At 46.2% G+C, this 24181-nt stretch overlaps 1 protein-coding gene across 2 annotated transcripts in view; it reads right to left on the bottom strand.

The window, feature by feature from the left end:
* Positions 1–23732, bottom strand: part of LOC144101598 (luciferin 4-monooxygenase-like) — an 86288-nt gene extending 62556 nt beyond the window's left edge. The window contains exon 1 of one of the 2 annotated variants that reach the window (XM_077634742.1): positions 23543–23732. In XM_077634742.1, coding sequence (XP_077490868.1) covers positions 23543–23545 — 3 coding nt within the window. In that variant the 5' untranslated portion in view covers positions 23546–23732. The remainder of the gene's footprint in view (positions 1–23542) is intronic. The other variant, XM_077634744.1, reaches the window with a different exon arrangement.
* Between the last annotated feature and the right edge of the window lie 449 nt (positions 23733–24181).

Genomic DNA, 24181 nt, shown 5'->3' on the forward strand with positions numbered 1-24181 from the left:
TATTTGCGAACCTAAAGTGGAAATCTTGGTCAAGTCAAAAGTCGTAGAGAAGGGCGGAGAGATATTCGAGGCAAAGCACCGTAACTCCATTTGGAATAAAAAATGAAAATATCTCATGAAGAAAAGGCATACAAATCATCGCATTCTATCAGGGAAAAAAAGCCAACTAAACGCGCTAAGAAGCAGCCGTTCTGTTAGCCTTCGAAAATGTTCTCTACACCGTAAGAATGCGTATTATCATGAAACTCACATACAGGGTTTTGCAACTTTCATGGCCTTTGCCGTGCTGTCATCTGTGAATAAATGCGAAGTTAACAACTAGAAGCTTAAGTGCTGCCAGTTGTGCAACATTTACAAAAATTGACGGTATTTGATTATTACCAGCCCCATGTGCATAAATTTTGGATCGATTTACTAACAATTGCGTTCACATTATCAGCCGGTTATTTGTTACATCGCTGAGCCCCATCAGCGAAATGAGTACAGTTTTACGCGAACGAGCATGCCAAGTCGTGCAGCAGCCAGAAAAGGAAATTTCCGAGTCATGTTTTCATGAAGCACCATGCCATGTACAGATTGTTTGTGAAGAAGGTCATTAAAAACAAAGTAATTTTGTCCTTCATGTGGCTGTTGTCTTCCGCGGCAGGAAAATTTAGGAACACCAGAAGTACGCAACGGCTCGCAACTGAATTTGAACGCAAAAAATTGGCCTAAACTCACCGTCCTAATAATCAAAGATTAAAAAGAAACATTAAGAAACGATGGAACAATAATAAAAATTCGATGGCACAACACTCTGCGCTAGAGCAGAAGAGTGGTTTTAATGTGATCTGATGGAGGGAAATCATACCATCTGTGGCTAATGCACGGCAAGCGGTGTAGCGCTCGCTGTGTCACCCGGGTCACCCGACAGCTGGAAACAGATGGTACGCAGTCCCGAGCGAACCCAATTACTAGAACGGATGTCACATATAGGATGTTTCAGTGTCTGTGCAAGTTGTGAAAGAGATTCGATGTGGAGGAGAGACCTTTATAACGAAAAGTTTATGAGCTTACCTGCTTAATACATACATCATACGAAGGTTGCTAAGAAACTACATCAAGTAGCCTATGTGAAGGTTGACTCTTGCTAATGCAAGAAGCACAACTTAACTGCTCCCGTATTTCTATTCACCCACGAACAGAAAATTTGACAATGCTGTGTAATTTCCTTAAAGGTACGTTTGATCAACAGAAATGTGTATTTAAAAGCAAACAGAAACTTTTTAAAGAATTGTAGTACATTTAAAAAGTCCAAAGAATGAAGTCTGTAGCTGAAGTTCCCTTCAAGTTGTACCTTGTCCATCCTCTATATTACACGCCAGCCTACTGATTTAATAACATCAATTAGAGCTGAATTATACAGAAACCTGTACAAACTGGCAGAAACACTTAACGGAGCGAATCTACTTCAACTTAAAGTGAAGGCTGCGCCGCAAGCGGTGGACAAAATTAAGATTGAGAGGAAGGTCACTGTTGAAGGGATCACAGTTTTTTAGACAATAGTTGTCCTTTTGACATGTTTTATTTGCTAGGATGAGCTATATTAAAGTCGTCAGCCGGTATCAGGCTTCGAAATAATATTTTGTATTCTTTTAAGCACCTATTATCCCTCATTGGTAACTCGCATACAAACTAAGGTACAGAGTAAATCTTTCGCATTTATGAACGTCAACGACCAAGTCTGCAACGAACTACAATAAAAAGTCAGATGTCTTCGCAGCCAACGATCACGAGAAACTTCAACCATGCACAAAAGTTGGCTTTTAGCAAGCATGAGTTTTGAAATGACAGGCTGTAATATTTAATTATGCCATACAATAGTCCAAGTTCACTTCTTGCTCTTATATGTAATGAATCTGTGTGCAAATGTTTTTATAAAAAACTTACAATGAGAGAAACTACCCTTGTTGGCATAACAGAAAAAAGAACATATTTGCGTTTTGAGAAAACATTCAAGGATATAAATTAAATATGTATACGTTCTGCTCTCATATTTGTTGTGTATCGAGTCGCAACAAAGGAGGAAAGAAAAAAATCTATCAGAGAAAAAGAGAATTAGTGTACTTAAGATGTGAAATCCTGAGTGTCTCCTTGAAATAGTGAGGGCCGCATTCTTCACATGCGTTGGAGAGAGCCGGTTTCCTTTAATGGGCACCTGGGATACCCTCGTTAAGACCTCCAAAGTGGAATGAAAGGCTTGCCGACAAACACAGCTTCTCTACGTACTGCAAGCAACAAAAAACTGTTTGCAAACTTTTACTCTATCTCATTCTCTCCCGGGCAACCTAAGAAGCCATTGCTCGGAAAGCCTAAGCAAACGTAGACTTTTTCTGGGCGATCTTTATCTTTCTTAGGACGTTGCGATAAAACAAGTGGTGTACATAGGCTTTTAACGTAAACCTTGTAGAGTTTTAACAAAAATGCGCTGCGAAAAAATCAAATATATTCCTCGTAACGCGCTGCTACTAGGACTGCATGTAGAATGGATGTAGAGAAAGAGTAGTTTCCTTTTGGTTCTCTTCCCATGCTTCAAATGACAACAACCCAGAGTAATATCTTGCAAAATTATACAACTCCACGGTTAAACAACATGACGAATTCGTATATAGGCAACTTGGTGAATTGAGAAGCGGTCCAGGACTATCTATCTGCAGCAGTGAATGGTCCCGGTTTACGCGAAAAATCAAAACGAAGGCAGTCTTTTTCAGCCACGTCCATAATTTGTTAAATCGAAGATAATCTTTTCCTTAAAAGTATTCCGTGAGTAAGGGCCAAATACACAAGCTGATAGCCGTAACTCCAAATTAAAGTCTTGGACCGTCTGGGCGCTGTGCGTGCTCCACTTAGAGCACTTCGCTACGGCGACTACTTCGATGTTCGTTACCGGCTCGGGTAAATTGCGGGCTTTCCTGGTGACCTCTTCAACGAGCTTAAGGCCGTTTCGGTGGGTTCCAGGAAGTGTTCTTTTCGCAACCGCCTCCCCCGACAAAAGTCGCGTCGCTGTAACCACAGACATAGAGTTGATAGTGGGAATTCAACTCAACTGTATTTTGGAGCGAACACGAATAAGTTGTGTTTGTATGACGCTTTATGTTTGACACTGATAGCGAATATTTCGGTTAAATCGTGCACATCGTGGACGAATCGAAAAAATACTGAAACGTCTGTGCGTGGTCTCGTATAGTCAGGAACAATGTAGCAACGTCTACGCGGTCACCGGTCATATAAAAGAAAGACACCTCTGAGTCAACATCTCTTCAAGACATTTTTATACAGTTCTGAGCATCCATAAATCACCACAGTGCTTGAGCAGTTTGTTCATACAGATCAATGCTGTTTTATATTTTGTCCGGCAAGCATTCGTTTACTAGATTTTCCCTGATTTCTTACATTGTGCTCTGGCCAATGCAAGAGATTGCTCATCTTTAAAAAAAATGCTAACAATTAGTGACTGGCCTTTCGTCCTACTCTTTACCTTCTCTCACTTTTTATAATAGTGTCTTTTTCATAAAATGATTCCTGTTATATAATAGATGTCCTAGGTGGATCTTGGAACGCATCCCTGTACCAGCTTAAGCTGCTTCCTACATTTGAGCTGCCGAAAACATTCATAGGATCTTTTAAATACCAGCTATATTCCTTAAAAAAAGAAAAGCAGAGGTGAAAAAGCGGGAAGCATGCAGCAGGCCCATGTGGCTCACAATGTTAATATCAGGTCGGGCTAATATCAGCTCGAAGTACAATCATGCATGATGGCAGTGCCTTGCTCGCTTCTGATCCCTGAATATGTCTGCTTGTCGATTAGCCTTGCTGCAGAGAACGTGCCAGAAGCTGCAGTGGTAAAAGCTTTCCTATCATGTTCTAGATTCGTTTCAGTACGACTCTGGGAACTGTACCAGAAAAAAAGCCGTGCAACACAGATCTGGCGTCAATCCATGCAAGCATCCTTGCACCGAGAGCTTCCTAACCTAGTGCTACCGCGCTCTAATCAAGTTTTGTATTGAAAAGCCTGCAAGTCGCATTGAAAGTGCATTTAGGCAGCCTAATATAGCGTTGAGTATAACTGTAAACACTCACGATTTAAGGGAGCGGATTTGGTGAAGCAATGGAAGCCTGGCGCTACTGAAAATGGTTGCAGATCATCAGGGGCAATACTTCTTATATTGCTGAGGTATGCTCCACGACGCTGTTGGCCACGAACTGGTGCGTCCCTTCAGCAACACGGGGAAAAAATCACGCGATCGAGGGTGGGGAGTCGTAAAATAGCAGAAAAAGAAAAAGTTCAGTCATGCTCCAATGATGCAGCCTGCCAATTAAAAGCTGTTTTTGAGAAGGATCAATAAAAACTGAGCTTTTTTTTTTTGTTTTAGACCCTCATGTTCAGTCATGCTGCAGTGATGGAGCCTGCCAATTGGAGACTGTGAAAAGTATCAATAAAACCGATTATTGTTCCCCTGCACAAGCGTAGTATCTTCAGTGGCAACCAAACTGAGAGGCATCTAATATGCAAGAGTTTCCAACAAGTTTTAGCTCAAAAAATTGCGCCGAACTCGCTGCACTAGTCAAAGATGACAAATAAATGTAAAACACAGGATGTAATATTATAAAAAATACCAAAAAATACTGCGGCTGAACACTGCGACCTTGTGCAGAAGAGTTGTTTTTATTTGATCAGAGCGCAAGAGAAAATACCATCTGTAGATAATGCTCGGCTAGCTGTGTAGCGCTCGACGTGCCAGTGAGGTGGCGCAATGGCTCTAAACATATGGCACGCATACCCGTGTGACCCTCATTACAGGAACGAATGCGTCGTGTATCATGCTCCAATATCTGCAGCAAAAGCTGTGCTGGAAATTTTAAGTGGAGCAGAGAGTTTTGTTTCGGAAAATTTATGAGCGTACCTGCTTAACACAGATATCATACGAATATTTCTAAGAAACGATATCAGGCAGCCCGTGTGAATGATCACTGATCTAAAATCAAGAACCAAAGCTTAGATACCCCTTTTTCCCGTTCACCCATGAACCAAAAATTCCGAAGATGCTGGGTGCTTTTGTACAATATGTGTTCTCTCTACATCAAGTTTATTTACAGGCAGCCATTATGTTTTTCAGAATTGCGGGATGTGCAAACCAAGGAATGAAGCCTGCAGCTCCGCCATAAGAATATTACCAGATAGCCTTAATGAGGAAACGCCCACATATGCGAAATTTGTTATTCCCAACTTCATATTCAGAGATCCCTGGGAGTCCTCACATCACTCCTTTCGCAGCAGTGCAGCATTGCGCCACTGCCATGAGATGGCAGGCGCTGTCACCGCGGTGGTAACAGCCACCGCTCGATGTAAAGGGTTCAGCCGTATCCATCCATCCATCCATCCAGGTGGTTGTGCGACCGAAGTTGCCCTACTCGAGCAGCCTCTCGCGAACAATAATTAATTTAGCAGCCATCTGCAATGCCGGTGACCTTGATCACAATCCAGTGGGCAGGTTGTCGTGATGCCACAATGCCACGTGACCTGCGTGGGCACCTAGGTCGCTTCTCAGGCGGGTGGCCATCTCAGCCACACTGTTTTCGCTCACAGCGTCCACAACGCTAATGCCAGATTTTTTAGGTAACGAGCCTTTACTGCTATCGCGTTGAAGTCGCCGGAAATGGCTCGCCTACTTTCGCGTATGATTCTCAGCTCTCATGCCTCTAGAAGTGCGTTATTTGGTTGAGGTGTTCATGACAACACAATGCAGTGATAGAGCGAGTAGATTGCTCTCCTGAAAGGTGTTTAGGGGTCCCTTTAAAATTTCATTTATTTTTTTTGCACATGTAGGTGCTAGCCTTATTTTCCAACCCTATTCTGTTCAATCAGAGAACTGACAGGATACATACATGTGACGGGAGAGATCCTTCAAGACGACGATTATCACAGTGAATTTTCCAGGTTGAATTCAAACTTTCCGCAAGATATAGAAAGTTGGCGGGTTTCTATAGGCGTCCAATGTTGAAGCGGCTGACGTCGTCAAGCAGACCGAATCTGAGCTTTGGCTGGCTAACGCAGAAGCCCTTTGCAACGCTTTTGCAATATCATACCATTACTGCCGTCATTCGCGTTCTCAGTCTTTCCATAGGGGCAGTTTCTCGGATCCGCATCTGAGCGCACATAGATCGCTGAATACGTAGGGGCGACAACAGAAATGCTGAAAAATGTAACCAGGACATTTAGATTTCAGTTAGCGGGGTGCAGGTAGCACTATAGCTTTCAGCTTTGCAACGGCACCATACAGCATTATAAATGAAGCGTATGGGGTTACAAAACTGACACTTCAACAGTGTCCGTATACGTTAATAGGCAATAGGAGTCCAAAGTGAGACAGGGAAGAAAAGCGAGTTAATTATATTGCCCCGTAATTTTGTAATGTGTATTTGTCAATGTGCAAAGCTTCCAGCACGCGGCTTTATCACTGTTGCTGGCGGGAGATTCTGCCAGATTTTTCAGCCGGAGGAGGAGGAGGAGAACATTGTGCCAGTTCACAAAAATGGTCCTCGATGCGAAGTTGAAAACTACCGGCCAATATCGCTACCCATGTGCTGTGCAAGTCTTTAGACCACATTCTTTACTCTTCCATATTTGGTCATTTGCAGGATTACCAATTTTTGTCAATTTTCAACACGGCTTCAGAGCTGGATTGTCATGTGCGACCCAACTTGTTGAATTTTCAGATGACATTGTTTTCTGTTAGGATTGTGGTAAACAGGTTGACTGCAAAGTGCTGGACTTTCAGAAGGCTTTTGGCACGGTGCCCCACTCTTTATTGCTGTTTAACCTTTACTGCCAATGTTTGCGTTACATGTTACACTGGGTGAAAGACTACATTCACGACCGCAGTGAAAAAGTCGTCGTCATCAACAGCGTAGTCACACTGTGTACCGGTTACATCTGGCGTACCGCAGGGGTTCGTGCTAAGACCACTGCTTCCCTTAATTTTTATGAACGATATCGGTTTGGGTATAACTTCATAAATTACACTATATGCAGATGATGGCGTACTATATCGAAGAAAAGAAAATGAAGAAGATACAGACGCTCTACAAACAGTAATTAACCGGATCATAGCACGGTGCTGTGAATAGAATATGAATCTAAATGCTAAAATATGCTGCCATATTCGTTTTAGCCGAAAATATACACATCCTGAATAGTTACTTGTTAAATAGTCATTAAGTAGCCATATATCAAGATGTTAAGTACCTCGGCGTTTATTTTTGCCATAATTTACCCTGGAACAAGCATGTCGGCTACATAGCAATGAAGGCTGGTCGCGTACTTAACTTAGTAAAAAAAAAAAAAACTTTCGTAATAAAACAAGTGACGTGAAAGAAACCCTGTATATCCCGAACGTGCGTTAAATTTTAGAATACGCAGCGGTAGTGTGAGATCCAGTTACTAAAATCCTTACCAAGAAACTTGAAGTGATACAGAATCATGTAGCATGCTTTGCTTTGAACACTTATGAACGTCACACAGCAGTGTCAGCGCGTTAAAAAAGCACTTAGAATGGCATTCCCTGCAGCTCCGTCGTACCTTCTACAGATTAGTCTTATTAAACGACATTACGAACAAAAAAATAGGCATTGACTGTTCCGCTTACCTTGCACCTCCCACATACATTTCCCGTAGAAGAGACCATAACCGTAAAACACGCGAATTGTCAGTCGGACTCCTGTATTTAAATCACTTTTTCTCCCAACCCACAAAAAACTAATGGAACAGCCTCCCAAATGCAATAGTTTCTTTAGATGACAAAAACTTTTCAGCCACTCCTAAAACACATTTACGGAGACTAACTGATGCATCATTGTACCATGCACCATAAGCTATTGACTGCTTTCCTTATCAAGGAGAGTTTTTGCATGCTGCTATTTCGCTTTATATATATTTTATCCTTTTCATGACTTGTCCAGCATTTCTAAACTGTTTGTTATTGTTTTTAGCTGCATTGTTGCTGGGTCATTCGAATAAATTTACAACTGTTCACAGTGCTCTCGCCTTTCACTTTGCGTACCCCCCGTACACTAATGCCCAGTGGGGCGATTTGTACTTACTCAAATATATAAATAATGAAACCACTGAGGCTATTGATCTCGTTCGCATGACCGAGTGGGTAGCTTCCTCATTCCAGGACTGTTTTGGCCATGGCTGCTGGACGAACTTGCTGCAGGAGCGTTTATTTTTTCTCCATGGTACCGCCGCGTAGCTGTACTTCCCACCGCTCAAGTGATGTGCTAGTTGTCTTTGACTGTTGGGCTTTGCATCCAGCGCCCCCTCCCCCCACCTCCGATACCGAGAAGATTGTTGCACGTGTGTTGGCGCACCAGGGGCAGACACCACGATATCTTAGTGGGTACATCTTGCTCTATCTGTTGAAGTTTGAGAATGTGTTTGTACAAGTCTGAGAGATATGACGACTTCAGTGCTGAGCTTTTTGTGGTTGGGATGATAAAGCCTGCGGTTATTCCATTGAATCTGGAAGCGCTCTTCGTGAATCAATGGCAGGAGGGTGAAGGTGAAGGGTGGGGACTGATTTGACGATTGGTTTTGCTTCACTCGTTCGTTTAACGCTCCAGCTAAGGCGTTCGCCCTTTCGTTCCCCTCATGTCCCGCGTGCACGTCGTCCACGTGATTTAATGGTATTCTTCCAGCTTCGGGCCCACTACCGGAGGCACCATCACCGGTGCTCACGCGAAGGTAATGTTCCGGCAGGCCTGTTGGGAGTCGGTGACGACGTGAACACCCTGCCCACCCTGTCCTTGTGCCCGATGATGTGCTGCGGCTATGGCTTCAACTGCAACTGGGCTCTCTGCCTGCATGGTGGCCGCGAGGGTCAAGAAGTTCCCTCTTCCGTTCGCGGCGGCTACTGCAAAAAGAACCTCTGAGGTGCGCCGCCATAAGCACGCACGTTACGTGCGGGTGGCACTTGAATTGTCGTCGCTGTCGGTCAGCGCGAGCCTTTCGCCGACCTGAGTGAGGTTCGTGCTTCATGCGGGTTAGGACGGAGTTCACCTTGATCCTACTTCTGACATCTGACATCGTTCCGGAGAGATCCTTGCCCATCGATAGCGCGGAGCTAAATTACCGTTCCGGTGCGGTGGCGGATTGCTCTGCCCGCCGGCGTGTTCTGCAGTCTGGCATTTTGCTAAGCCAGAACCTCATCCGAAAGCACCACAAAGGTGCTGTGGACCCCGAGAGCTCACTTGTCTTTCGACGTAGTGACGGGAAGATCCAGCGCCATTTTGTATCCACCTCTGATAATGGACTCGGCTTGTTCTTGGTCACGTGTGTTTAGCGAGTGGCGGCCATACCTCATGCCGTACTTCAATCTGGTGATCACCGGAGCCGAGGAGAAGCGTGTCTTCTATGCTTTTGGGGCTTCCTGTCACTCTTTTGATCATTCGCGAGATCATCTTCGTGGCGGACCTTGGGGTTTGGATGGAGTGGGAAGTTTTCATGTTGCTCTGGACGATCCGCGAGGTCTGCTTCGTGGCGGACCTTGGGGTATGGGTTGAGTGGGAGGTTTTTTATGTTGTTCTGGACGCAGAAACCAGAATTATTGTCTTGCTGCGCTCCGTGATCTCTTGGCCCTCTAGATAGCTGTCTATGAAGCCAGATGACTTGTAGATTCCTTCTGCGCGTTGCATGTCTAGCGCATGGCTTCTTGTTACGACATGGCGAGTTACCTACGGGTGGAGTGGGCATGTCCAACGCAGCCTACGATTCAGCGGTGTGCTCCCGGCTCGAACACCCGCACTTGCCGTCTACGACCGAACATCGGTGCTGCACAGGCGGTTTGCGCAGTGGGCAGCATTCCGTTTGCTACATGGTCCAACTCACGACCCTCGCCGGCGATGCGCGCACTCAGGCCACGCGCCATCACAATGGACAGGGCCATGTTTTCTAAGGGCGTCTTCATGTTTTGTGTGCTCAACTGCGGGAGCGTGTTTACGCTAGGCACCAGCCCCTCGAGCTGCACATGCAAACGCACGCCAGGATCGTGCCGTGATATGAGGCGCGCCGCAATAAGTCGCCATGTTTCTGTGCTCTGCTCACGGTAGATGACGCAGATACTCTCTTAACCAGCTGATCTCAATTAGTATGACAATCTTTGCCGTAGCATTGGCTGGAACTGCGTCCGATGTCTCAGAATCAGCTCTAATCAGCTGCGACACCTGCTCCTCCTGCGACGCCGCTACCACTGAGGTCACTGTTGAACCAGGTCAATGGTGGAACACCCCTCACGCACTATTGCGTTCACAATGTACACCTGCACCTGGCGAAGCACCCTTGTCTTCATGCTCACGCGGTTGGGCGGAAATGTCCGTCATACCCCCGCGTACATCGCCTACCGGACTGGTTTTATCGATGGACTCATTGTCGGCCTGTCCGTCCACGGGGCTCACCTACATTCCAGCAGGTAAGGACTGTTGTTCTCTTTCAACCTGGATTGCCAACACAGCAACATTCGGCAAATCAGCGCCCGATATATCTACATTGTTTGCCGGGACCTGCACTTCACCTGGAACGCTCTCAATCCCCTCTTGCTTCAAACCGCAGCCACTAACCAACGCCTATGTTACATTGTTGAGTGCGTTGTTGTCATCTCTACCTGGAGGGGGTGATCGGCTCTGAGCTCGCTCTAGCAGTACGACCGCCTTCAGCGCACTTCGCGCTTTCTGCAGAGTTTCCTTCATCAGGCGCTTGAAAGAGTCCACGCTGGCATCTTCCATTTCATTTTCGGGGTAACTTCCTCGCCTGGACGCTAATGCGCGCCTAGCGTAATAACCCGTCGACCGTACGAGCCTAGATATTGCGTCTGCTGCTACCTAACCTTACGACTCGAGCACTACGGAGGCAAGAAAAATGGGAAGGGGGCTCACTTTACCATCGCGTTGGAGTCCACGGCTTCTGCGGCTTCCTTCGATTCGTCTCACTCAGATGCCCCCTCGTCATTTCAAACAGCTTCAGCACTCTGTTGCTCGGAGGCCTCTCGTTGCGTCCACGTTTCTCCGCAGAGTTTCAGTGGTCTTCGTCCAAGGGCTCTCGTTAGCTGTCGTCGTCCCTTCTTCGCCTTCAACAGCTCCAGAGGTCTCGCACCAGAATGTCGCCTCTTTACGATCCCAATAGCCTCCGAGGCCCGTCACCAGGAGCTTGCTTACTTCCTCTGCAACGGGAGCCCAGGTGTCGGATCAGCCACAGCGGCGGGGCCTCTGACCAAGGTGTTCCCTCTGTTGGTGTCCCATAGTGCCCATGTTCGTGTCCACTCTGCAGAAAGCGACTGGAATTATCCTGTAGACTGCGCCAGTTAATTTTCATCATGATCAAATGATCGATCCATGTTGGTGATCGACAGATCGGTGGTGTTGATCTTGATGTCTTCTGATAATTCCGTGATTCAGCGAAGGTTTGCGGAACAAACTGGACAACTTCTTCGGGACACTGCGTACATTATTGCATGGACGCTCATCAGCGATATCCCCTCATATCTCCATTTTTCCCGGATATCCCTGGTCTCCGACGGTTCCTCCGGTCTCGGCCGGTCCCGGCTGGTCTCCGGCGATCTCCTGAGCCTCTCTCGAACTGCCCCTACCTATCACCCCCTTTCGCGCCAAAACACTGCCCTTAAATCCCCCCCCCCCCCTGAATTCTGGGGTCCCTTTTTGCAACCAATAGGAAATTCGCTTGTCTGAGCCGATCGAGAGAATTTCGCTCAACCTGAAGGAGCCGATAGCAAGCCGGTGCTCTTAGGGTTGTTGTCTAGAGAGCATCGCGCGAATTACGTGAAGACGTTACGCATCTCAACTTGGTTACAGCAGAGAGACACAAACGCACCAAAACAGCATCAAAGCGCACCAAGGGAAAGCGAACGCCCAGTGAGAACCGCGCGCACTGCCCTAATCGCGCACCCCCTTCCCCCTCCCCCCTTCGCTGCTCGCTCTGAGGCGTCCGGTCCCCTACGCCGCGCGCGTTAAAAGCAATGAATTTACACGCGACCCCCCTCTAAGCCCCAGGGGACAGCGCGCTAGCTCCGTTTTGCGGATCGAACACGACCTTGCAAGGCCTCGTCTTCGCGCAGCCGGCCAAGCTGCAGTCGGCTAACCGCCATTCTTCCATGCACTTTGCCATGTTTGTTCTACTAGCGAACCCATTCGAACGTCGTCAATGTGGCGGCTGCTAGAGGCGCCCGGACAAACAGCTAACACACACAAAACCAAGGGGGCCAAGCTACCGGCTTCGGGTTTCGTGCGCATAGGTCCCTGAGCAACAACTCTGCAACTCAACTGCGAGGCTGCTTCAGGAAGAAGCGAGTAAGATTCTCTAACGACTAAAACGCACAACGTCGAATCCGCAACGGCTACCCGTAGGGCCGAGTGACGCAGCAGTGAGAAAATAACATCTCCCAACGAAATATCAACGGCCAGCCCCAGCCCTAGTCACAGTACCTGACGAAGCCGTGACCCGACTTCAAGGCAAGCCTGTAATTCAGACAGGAACCAGCCACATTGGGGTCACTGTCGACAGCCGCGAGGTTACTTCCATGGTTGATAGAGGTTGAGACTCCCAAGATGCATTACTTCTGGAATAAATAAAGACGACCTAAGTACTCTGTCAACAATGTACAGTCCTCCACTCTGATTATTGATATGATGACCACATCTTACGGGCCAGAAATGGGCAACGCTGTAGGACACCTTTTAGGCCAGAAGGACAAGGCCGAGCAAGACTTACGGTTAACGAACATACTTATCCTGCCAGCTTCGTAGTCCTGCCACTGTGTTCCCGCGCCGTAATTTTGAGCACGAACTTCTGGATAAAAAATCAAGCCATTATCGCCCTTCGATTCAAACTCATAACGCTTTCAAAGGACTAATGTGCACGCTCCAAGACAGCACAAGAAAGTTGCGTTGCCCCGGATATTCTTAATGAGAAAGTGACTGTCCACACCGGTCAGTCAAAACGTGGATCATCGCGAAGATTGACTAACCTACCTCCTACGCCGAAGCCACGCTGGCCGTAGCAAAAGACCTGCCGAAAGGCGCAGCGCGAGATGTCACGAAATTTTTCGTAGATTGTGCATCCTTCCGTGATGCGGCGCCCCGAAAAGCTCACAATGGACATGTGACACGGCGGAGCTGACCAAAGGCATCCTGGACTACAGCCAAACAAGCCACCGGAGGAAAACCGCTTATTAGCTACAGGCAAATGGCCTCATCGAACAGTTCAACAAGACCATCGCAGACATGCTTGCATTGTACGTCAACGCAGAACACAAGATCTGGGATGTCGTCGTCCCATACGTCAGCTTCGCCTGCAACACTACAACAACCGAGATGACACCTTTTAGATTCGTTTACAGCAAGGAGGCAACGACCACTCTCGCTCCCATGCTTCTGAATGTCGTTGACGAGGACAATCTCGTCGTCGTCGCCTACACCCAGCGTGCAGAAGCTATGCGGATTGCTCGGCTACGGAAGAAGGAGCAAAGCATAACCGAAGGTGGCCACTACAGTGTCTCGTCGCCGATGCCGCACGGAATAAAAGCCGGGTGACCGCGTGAGGATATTGATGCTCATTCGCCCCTGCGGACTGAGCGAGACCCTTTTGCGCCGCTGCTTTGGCGCATAAAACATCCTTCGTGAAATCCGAACCTGACTGCGAAGTCGTTCCTGATGAAGATACATTTAGGTGACGGCGTCGGTCACACCTAGAAGTTGTACATGCTGTGCGCCTAATGCCTTATTATGTGGTTTAATTGACGCTTTGTGCATTTTCAGCCTAATTTTCGCATTTTCTCTCGTTACTGTGTTTGTTCTTGAGCACCGTGTCGATGTGTCTTCATAGAGGAGATAATTCCCCATAGCTTTCTAATGTTTATATTTCTATCCGGTAATCCACTCGGACGTGGCTGTGGCTTTATCACATTGCTTCAGACGGGAGATGCGACCAAATTTATGAGGAATGTTGGTAGTCACACAGAAGCCGTTTGAAGTTCATCGATATTGTTCTAGCTTATTGCAGCGCCTTATCAGGAAAGTTCTTTATCACGTTTAAATTGAGCGACGCCGAGAACGACGGCGACTTTGTCCCTCGACGATTGCCTAGCGCGTTTGTCGCTGTCGCAACCGTCTAGTTGTTCAGTGCTTAGTGGGCGCAAGACCGCTGAGTAAAGATTTTCAATGACTTCTTAAGCGCTAGGCTGCCGTCACCACTACGGAACATTCTTGTCGAAATCAACCAATAAAAGGAGATGAACATGGGCAGAGAAGCGAAGCAGGAGAGCCAGTAATCGACAGTCACCTAGGGTGAAGGAGTAAGCGACAGTCAGATGAGCTGAAGAGATAACGAGATTTTGGGAGTAGCTAGCAAATACTGGCACAGTAAAGAGTTATTCGCAGATGGGAGGGGTTTTTGTCCTGCAGAAGACGTATTTGGGATAATGATAATGGCGCCGCCTTCTGGATTTTTTCACCGGACTGTGGTCTTCAGTTTAGCGAGAGGCAGAGCTCTTTCATTCAACATGTTTTTATGATTTCAGGCAGTTCTTCAAGCAATCGTAGATACCTGGATGTTTGCCTAAGTGCCTAAATGTTTGCAGCTGATTTATTTTTTCTAGGGGGGGGGGGGGAGGGGGGAAGTATTTTTGCGCGATATTTTTAATGATACATGTATATAAAAATGAGAAGGGGGCATTTAACCAAAAACAAAGCTGTGAGAACCCGTCGACCGCGTTTATTCAGGAAATCATGGGTTGAGTACAGAAAAGAGGGAGAGAAAAAATAATCAGCTGACATTTAAGAACAGTCAAATCACTCTGCCGAGTTTATTACCGATAGTGTGAAAAGTTGTGTTTGACTGCCGTCGACTAGAGCGACGCGGCATTTTTGTGGGTGGCTGAAGCACTCAAAGACAAAAAAAAATTACTCATTCGTTTAGAATTGTGTGAATAAAGTTGCTTTGGACAAGCGGAATCTACAGCAATCATGGTTCTGTTATTGAATGCGGGGACATTGGTATTCAGAAGACCGGTGACTTTTTTAAAAATTACGACGACAGCACTTTACGCACTTGTGTAGAAGAGTGGTTTCTATTTGGTCTCAGAGCAAGACAACGTGGAGGGGCGATGGCATGAAACGCGGACACACCGGAGCCTTAGCCGTTCTCCTATTCGCATTTCTTTTCATCGCGCTTTTACTTTAGCGGTAGCAAAAAGACGCCACAGTTTCTGTGATTCATTCTATAGCGACTCTAACGTCTTTTGTTTCCCAACCAGGTAAAAGCCCAATCAAAATAAATCCGAACAACGGAGCGCTTAGGCGCCGCGTTCGCGTTTCTTTCCATCGCGATAGTACCACCTGTGGCTGACGCAATGTAAGCGGTGCATTGCTCAATGTGTCATTCAGGTCAACCAATGGCCGAAGGCAGATGGTAGGCATTGCCGCGTAGCCCTCATTAGTGGAGCGGAAGTCACATATTTCATGTCCTAATTTCAGCGGAAAAGTTTGTTCAGTAGAAGTTGTGCGGGGCAGACAGCGTCAAAATATAAAACTCACGAGCTTTCCTGTTCACCATAGAAAGCATGCGAAGGTTGGAAGCGAACAAATATCAACCAGCCTGCGTTAAGGTTCACTGTTTAAAAATCGAATAGCATAACCTACATAATACTAATTGGTTTTTGGGGAAAGGAAATGGCGCATAATCTGTCTCATATATCGGCAGACACCTGAACCCCTCCGTAAGGGAAGGGATAAAGGAGGGAGTGAAAGAAGAAAGGAAGAGAGAGGTGCCGTAGTGCAGGGCTCCGGAATAATTTCGACCACATGGGGATATTTAACGTGCACTGACATAGCACAGTACACGGGCGCCTCAGCGTTTTGCCTCCATAAAGACGCTGCCGCCACGGTCGGTCTCGAACGCGGGATCTCCGGATCAGTAGTCGAGCGCCCAGTTTTACTTTTCGTACAGGTCTACTAGTAGCTTTCGTAGAGGATACCTTCGTACCACAAAAAAGTATGTTTTTAATGAATGCTGACAAATTTTTTGTTTGAGTGCCGCATTAGCTGCTCCCAAATATCGCGTTATCGAGAAGAAGAATGATCGCCTAATTTTTTATGCACATTATCATCCTGTTATTATTTTGGGGAATGTGCTTGTACGCAATTGTTCTTTGATCGCAGGCAACGCGGGCAGTTTCAAGTCATTTCTTTAGTTTAGTTGTTTGAGCCTGGATAGAGAAATTCGCAGAATATAACTAACCTCTAACATAGCCTGCTTAGACTACCAAAAAGTATTTAACTCAGTCGGAACCTCAGCAATCAAGCAGGCATTGCGCAATCCCGGCGTATAAGAAATTTTTGTGAAAATACTGGTAGATATCTGTAACAGCTGTACAACTACGAAAGTCCTCCATTCAGTCGGCAATCAAATCCCTATACGAAAGAATGTCAGGCAGAGAGACATTATCTCGCAGAAGCTAGTTCTCGCCTGTTTAAAGCAGTATTCAAAGGCCTGGATTGGGAATAGTTGAAGATAAGCGTTCATGAAGGATACCTTAATTATCTGCGATGAGCGGATGATATTTCCTTGCTAAGTCACTCAGAAGATGATGAATCGAAGTTTACCAATATCCCCCAAGAGAAAAGTATGCAACAGTTGCACATTACCGGTGCTGACCTACGGGGCAGAAATGAGGAGGGCAAAGAAGGACAATGCAGCGAGCTATGGAAAGGAAAGTATCAGAGGTAGCGTTAAGAGGCAGAAAGAAGGCAGAGTGGGTCAGGGAAGAAATGCGAGTTAATGACATCCTAGTTCAAATCAAAAGGAAAAAATTGGTTGGATAGGGCATGTGTTACGAAAGCAAGATAACCGACTTTCCGCAAGGGTAACAGACTGCATTCCAAGAGAAGGCAAACATAATAGGGCGGGGCAGGAAGTTAGGTAGGCGGATCAGATTAAAAAGTTTGCGGTCATATTGTGGCAGCAGCTAGCGTATTGTGGCAGTCGCTAGAGTGGGATAATTGGAGAGATATGAGAGAGGCCTTTGCCCTGCACAGGGCATAGTCAGGCGCAGGATGATGATTACTTACTCTTGCGTTCCTACACGGCTCGCTATTCATTTTGTACACCACAGGAATCCGTCTTAGATGCTGGCAGCATTTTTGACGCCTGATGCAGACTTAACGCACCACAGCTGCAGTGCTTTCGACACGCTCCGTGCACATCGCACACAGTTGTCAACAACCCAGCGACTTCTTTTCCTATGGTTAAAACACTTGTACACAACACAGTACTGCCCAAATGACTTCTTTTACTTGCAAAAGCATCCTACTTACCTGTTTATGCACTCACAGAGGCTACAAAGGTCGCTTATGGTGCACGGCAAAATGCACTTCGCAGCGTTTTGGCGTGCGGAGTGTGCCTCCGAGAGTAAGTGCAAACCAGTCCTGCTGTGAGAGTATGTTATTCTGAAAGATATGTGAGGACATAGTGGCCGCGCCGCTGGCTGATGAAGGCCCATAATTCTTCTTGACTCGACCAGGTGGCTCTTCGCTAGCGCACCTTTTGGGACTTTTTTTGGAACTGTTTACGAATGCATCAGCCGCAGCTTTTATGCGACAACAATACCCATCGCTGACACTCTCTGGATCTTTGATGTTTTCAGTCTGGTTCACTACTCCGTATCAGCGGTTACTACCTGCCCTTAGAAAATTTGTGCCACAACCATTTCAAGCGCCGCCCTAACTATCGTAAACTGCTGCTTCTTTCCAAGACTACAGAATATTAATTTACATTTTTGCTTATTAATTTTTGGAACTACCATTCTTCTTTGCCTGTGTATGTCATTGATCATGTCATTGCAGTTTGTCTACAGAGTTACTTAGAAAGACGATATTATAAGGGAATCGGGGATTTCTGAGGTATTCACATTTTACCCTTTTCGCCTACTGTTTACAATTCAGGTCTGAACAGCTCTCGAAAACTTGCGGTGAACGGCATCGAAGAGATCGTGCCTATTTCCCTGACACGGCTTCAGAAATGATATTCAGTTCCTCTCTATATTGATGCCTATATTGATGCCTATGGTGGTTGTACAGTCAAAGCTGTGAAAGCTCCTGTGCCTCCCGTATTAGAGACAAAAGCGCCAGTTCCTGCTACAGTTGCGTTCTTATCAGGCGGTGCGGAATAACTGCGTGTAAATGTCCATGGAAATGAACACGTCAAACACGCGGGCACGAGACGCGTTCGCATGGTATCTGCTTCTGAATTAATTTCTGTTTCCGTGCCTATGCCAGGCTGCCGGTACCTCTCCGCTTCTCTCGACAGCTATCTGACATCAGAATACTTTCGCAGGCAGGCGGCGTTCAAGATGTCGGATATTTACATTATGTGCAGCCCGCACAGAGGCACTTGCTACTTAAACACACGCCCTACGGCTACCATCGGTGCACTTGCGTCCCAATACAAACTTACAGAGCACGAGTTTTGACCATGCAAACGACGTGGGAACAAATAAACGTGCATTACATTGGAAGAGAGGGAAATGTTGGCTACGCCTAGAATACGAAGCGGAGAGGATTCCTGAACACGTTTCTTCTTGAGCAGCGGTAACATCGGGATTTACGCGATCTATACGACCTGCCCTAAATCAAAATTTACTAGTTACCACAGCAGGGTTTGTCCGCACACTGCCTTCTGTCGGCTGACACCACAACAAGTGTCAAAAAGGCATTCACAAATGAAAAACAATTTTCAGCACAGAAGAGGAGTAGAAACTTCTTTCTTTCTCAGAATAAGTCATAAAACATTTTTGCGCTGGTAAAACCGTTGAGAAGAACAATTTTCATAAATGTGTATACGCTATGGCGCCTTGTATTATTTCACCGAGGACGTTGATGCGAAATCGCCCGAGGTAGTTATCTACAATGTTCCCATATTTCGGCCCGGTTTATTCCGAGAATCTCCTCGAAAGCATTTCCCCCAGACAGGAAGAGCAGTGGAACTGGGCAAATTTTGCACCCATTCGAAAACCAGTGGGTACCAGGCGGCAGTAAGCACCGAACGCAGCACCTCCAGAATTCAAGGTGTTTGCTTCAGCATAATGGCAATGCATTGGAAAAAAATATTAGGTACAGTCATTTCATGCTGTGTGCGAAGTTTTATGTTCAAACCTAGACCTGAGCTGAGACTCAGTCAAGTCACTCTTCGACGGCGCGGAGACTCCGCCTACCGAATGCACGGAAGCAAAACACACTGCCCATAACATTGGCAGAGATGAAGAAGGTGCTTGAAGCCCAGAAAATGTGCATCAACTTGAGTGTTGAAGCAGCATTGCACCAAGGCATACGAGCTGATTTTCAAGCGATTCACGAGGAAGTGGCATCTACTTCGGTGACCTAGGATGAGCAGATTATTTCCTTAACCTCACGTGACGAACCTTCAGATGTTATTTGTCACCGTTCGTGGCTCGCCGCGTATTTCTTTTCGTTAATGACGACAATAGACCAGAAGCCCGAAGTGCCCGCGGTAAAACGACAGCCATTTACGAGAAGCCCTCGTCGTTGTCCGGCCGGCAGCCTACAGAGGAGCGCCCCGGAGAAACAATAACTGACATCTGCCACAGCTGCACCAATCACTCTGCAATCAAACCGTCAGCGAACTTTACAACGCAAACTTATGGCGGTTCGACAGAATTTAACCCGTACCTCTGTCAGTTCTTTTGCTATAAGCCGACCAACAAGCCGGAACGTCTCAATCTGAACACGCTCGAGACGCAAATTGGTGGCAGCCCTCCAGCATCAATTCACATCGTCTTCGTGCTTTGGCGACGCCCACCGGCAGCAGTTTTACTACGCCCAGCTCCGCGTATGTCGTCATGGTTTCTCGGAACGCCTCCCTGACCTTGCTTCGGACATAGAGAATCTCTTCATGAACGCTTATCCAGGTGCCCCTTAGCTGACCGTGGAGACAATTTCTACTGCCTCGTTTATCACCGCCATCGAATGTGAGACGTGCGCTGCGGCTACCACGCCTCGACCATATTAAGAATCCGCTGACGAAATCGCTCGAGACGTAAACGTCGTATTGTCCAACCAACTACCGAGTTCCTACACGCGCAGCGTTTGAGGCGAGGTCGTTGCTACACCTGCACAGGAAACAGGCTGTTCTCACAGAACTACCGGGAGCCGCGACTGCCATTGGGAAATGGTCAGGCCAGCCAAGAGGTTTAGGGTTGACCGCAACACGTGGAATCTCGTTTTTTTTTTGGCTAAAACTTCCAGCTCGTTTCTCATTTTGCGCTGTAGCATGCTTTCCTGAAAAAAACAACTTATCTCTTCGAATGGAGCGAAGCGGCTGTTCAAAGCTTTCTGGAAGTGAAATCTGCTGTGCTGCAGCCTCCTACCTTTGATCATTCTGTAGAGGGCGCTGTGGCGTTCCTCCACACTGGTGTAAGAGGTTGCTGATTGGTGGCCGCCTTAGTTCAAAAGAATCTTCACGGCGCGAAGCATACTGTAGCATATGCAAGCCGTAGACTGAACGAGGATGAAACTGAGTGCCATTCCTTTTGGCTCGCGCGTTTAGCCGTCGTGTTGTCAGTGGGAAAATTTCGCTGTAACAGTTACAGCGGCCACTTCCCTGCAGTCTCTAACAGCTATGCCCTGCATTGACTTCTCTCGAAGCAGAGCCTTACTCACAACATCATTCGAACGCTGAGCTATCAATACTTCAGATGTACGGCCTCTGCGTCTGGCATCGCGCAGCTCTGCACATCAGGACGCCGACTTCTTTTCCGAAGTCCTACTGAATATTACGGCCGAGAGTTGCGTAGGCGACATCGCAGATGGCCAAAAGACCATTCGTGTCCTGCTCAACATGCGCTCCCGTCTCCAAAGCCGCACCTTAAGCTGTGCCAGACTGGTAGAACACTGCCTCTGTGAGCCTGCTCCTATAAAAATATTGTGAATTCCGGCAGATAGTCCGCAGTCTATACAAAATTCTGGCTTTGAGAACTATCTCCAACTGTCGACTACATGGAATTTTTTTTATAACTCATAGTACAGCGTAAAATTTCCAAATCAATTATAAAATCAAATATTTGTACCTGTAGCGGACTACACACGAAGCGGAGAATATGGGACGAATTCCTTCAGCGTAATATTTTCTAACCACAAAGGAGACAAGTCGACTATAAACTAGGTGCGGACTATATGCAGGAAATTTCGGTGCCCTCTCCAGATGCAGCGAGGCATTCTTTTGTTTTCTGCCTGGCATCAAGCTTGATAGTTTCGCGGCTAGGCATGGTGGGTTCCCTGGCTTTGCGCTCCCTTTGAATTTCTTGCTTGCTTTATTGTTTTTTTCTTTTCAGTGTCGCAGCTACGGTTCTTGCTCTACGTCCCCATCCTGAATACGAGAACAAAATACGCGAACCCGTGATGCTCGATGTGGTTGCAGGTAACAGCAAACAGACGTTCTTGCATCCTCTCAGTCTGTTGTAAAACTAGCCGCTCTTGGTAGTCGGAAATAACGAACCACTTGAATAGTCAAGAATTTCCTGCAGATCATGCTATTGAGACTCGTTAATTTTCAAGTGCGGAGGGCTCATTTAGAAACATTGAAACGGCACCGGTGCCACTTGATGGGGCTCTCCCAAACTCTTTTCATGTCTTCTTAGTGCCTATTACCAATTATTTTCTTTCTATTGCATGTTCAGACCATACTACAGAGCGTGAAAACAAAGAAAGAGCTTCGGAGAAAGTGATAACACTTTATCTTTAGACACTCTAGTGTGTCCCAAAGTTGCGCTTCGGGGAAGATGACCTGCTGATAAAAATATTCACCTCAAGAACGCAAGAGCCCAAACCCTCTAACTATTGTTAAGACGCATTTCTTAATGCACTGAATTAGTGCTTAAGGTAATGCATGACGCTGTTTTTCTTGCGCTGCACCGTACCTAAAAAGGCGGCCTGTCGGTGTTTGCTTCTTTTCTGCGTATTTCTCTTTCCCGAAGTCTTACTTTGGGAATTGTGTTCTTTCTTTAGGATAAAATTATCTTGGCCGCTTCAGCAGGTTAAAAATGCAGACGTTTCAGGTAATTTGAGGTGCATATCCAATCTGCGGGTTTTAAATTTAGGCGGCGTTAAGTAACAAAATGATGCGCTTCGCAGCCTGTTGCATTTGGCCCCACTGCCCCAAAAACCTTTTGCAGCCAGCTACTGGAATGTATCTCAGTGGAAGCAATGAAGCAATGAAAGCACTGAATTTCTTAAATACCGTCTCTATCCCGTTTTCAAGTCCCTTTAAATGGGCGCTCATAAATTAAAAGGCGTGGCTCCTACCTGAACGGTTCTGCCACTTTTGCGTCGCACTATCATTACGGCTCCGCCGACTAAACGGCTTCAGGACCGCAATGACTCTCAGCAGCAACCGTCCATGTGTGAAATGTAGACAGGGGACAGAAAATGGTAAATAAAAAAAAACAACTTTTCGCCCCCTTTCGTCGTATTTAGAAGTTATATTACCATGATTTACCAGGTGCGGCAAATGCTTGCAACCGATTACCTTTTGCTGCCAATGAGTAATCTGACAGAAGGATATTTTAGACCGAGTGAAGAAACAGAGCTTTGATGCTCATCAGGCTAAAACAATGGCCCATTTCACTTTTACGTTTCATTTAATATATTTTTTGTGGAAATATTCAAAAGTGCTCGTCTAACTCCCAAACATATCTATTTTTCTGGTATAGGGATACGCATATAAGGCTGGGATGTGGACTCAGGTGTTTAATCGAGTCTTTAATCTATTTGTTTGTACTAAATTTTTATGACCACGATTTATTATTTCTTTCATTATTCAATACCACCACTTTGGGCTAAAAGGATCTCGCCCACTTTCCTCATTTCAAATAACTGGTGCCTGACGTTCTCGAGCACTCTTCCGCTATTACTACCGAGAGCTTTCGCAGTGCCGAGAGCTTTGAAAGAGGTTTTGTGCAAAAAAAAAAGAGCAAAGTGAGTAAATATGATAATTTCATACTTTACGAATACGAACAATAACGCCTTGCTACCAGCTTGAGCACTGCTACAGAACGCGTAAAACATGTTCTGCGACCAGGTGATAGCCACTTGGGATCGTTACCCTGAAAACTGCAGACACAAATTAGTTTAAAGGGTTCGCTTGCGAGATGCACCATGGAACAGCAGGGGCCTTTTTTTGCGTTTGTTGTACCAATTCTTCTATACTCCTGATGCAGCACATCGTTTCCTAAGTAGAGTAAATTTGAACACAGATTAACAGATAGCTCAGAGCTCTCTTGAAGCACACGCTGCAGAAAAATGACCCTGAGAATAAAGAAATTCTTTTGTGATCAATCCATGTCATGGCTGGTTTTCTGAATTCAAATCGTGAATAACAAAAAAAAAATTTCTTCCTTTGATGAGAAGAAGAGGCCAGCTCACTCACCATTTTCTCTAATGTGCGCCCCGATTCAGTTCCAATATGAGCCGCTGATTTGAATGGCAAAAGCTATCAAGTTAGAAAAATATTTCGTGCTAGTTCAGTGAATTAATGAAGTCCTTCGTCTATTCCAGTGCACCTTGAAACTAGAAAGCCACGAAAGGTTCTGAGCAGTCACGCTCCTGCAGCAGCACTGACTAGACTCCGAAATATGCGAAATGAGAGCGGTACTATACCTGAGTCAAGCTACTGATAAGAGAACGTCACGCCACCTGATCATTTGGATTGCAAATGACAAGAACAATATATAAATATGAAAGCACACCTGGATACTGCCTGCATAGAAGCCAGACTCCTGACCGTAACGTCACCATATCAGCACATGTGCGATACTTCCTGCTCGTGCTCTCACCTTGATAAAAAATCCGCTTGTCGTATGTTGATACTCGGGCTGCATTAAAACTTTCGCATTATTCATTACGGAGCGTCACAATCAAGTGCATGCGCACTTACTAGCAGGGCTCGAGGGAGTCTACTTTTGTACAGGAATGGACGTTTGTATAGCAGCTTGTCTTTCGGTTCCGCCTGCGACCACTAGATGGCGTTATCAGTTGCAGGTCCGCGCTGCTTTGATCTTTGAAGTTA

The sequence above is a fragment of the Amblyomma americanum genome, chromosome 8 (genome assembly GCF_052857255.1).
Source record: "Amblyomma americanum isolate KBUSLIRL-KWMA chromosome 8, ASM5285725v1, whole genome shotgun sequence".
Classification (NCBI taxonomy): Eukaryota; Metazoa; Arthropoda; class Arachnida; order Ixodida; family Ixodidae; genus Amblyomma; species Amblyomma americanum.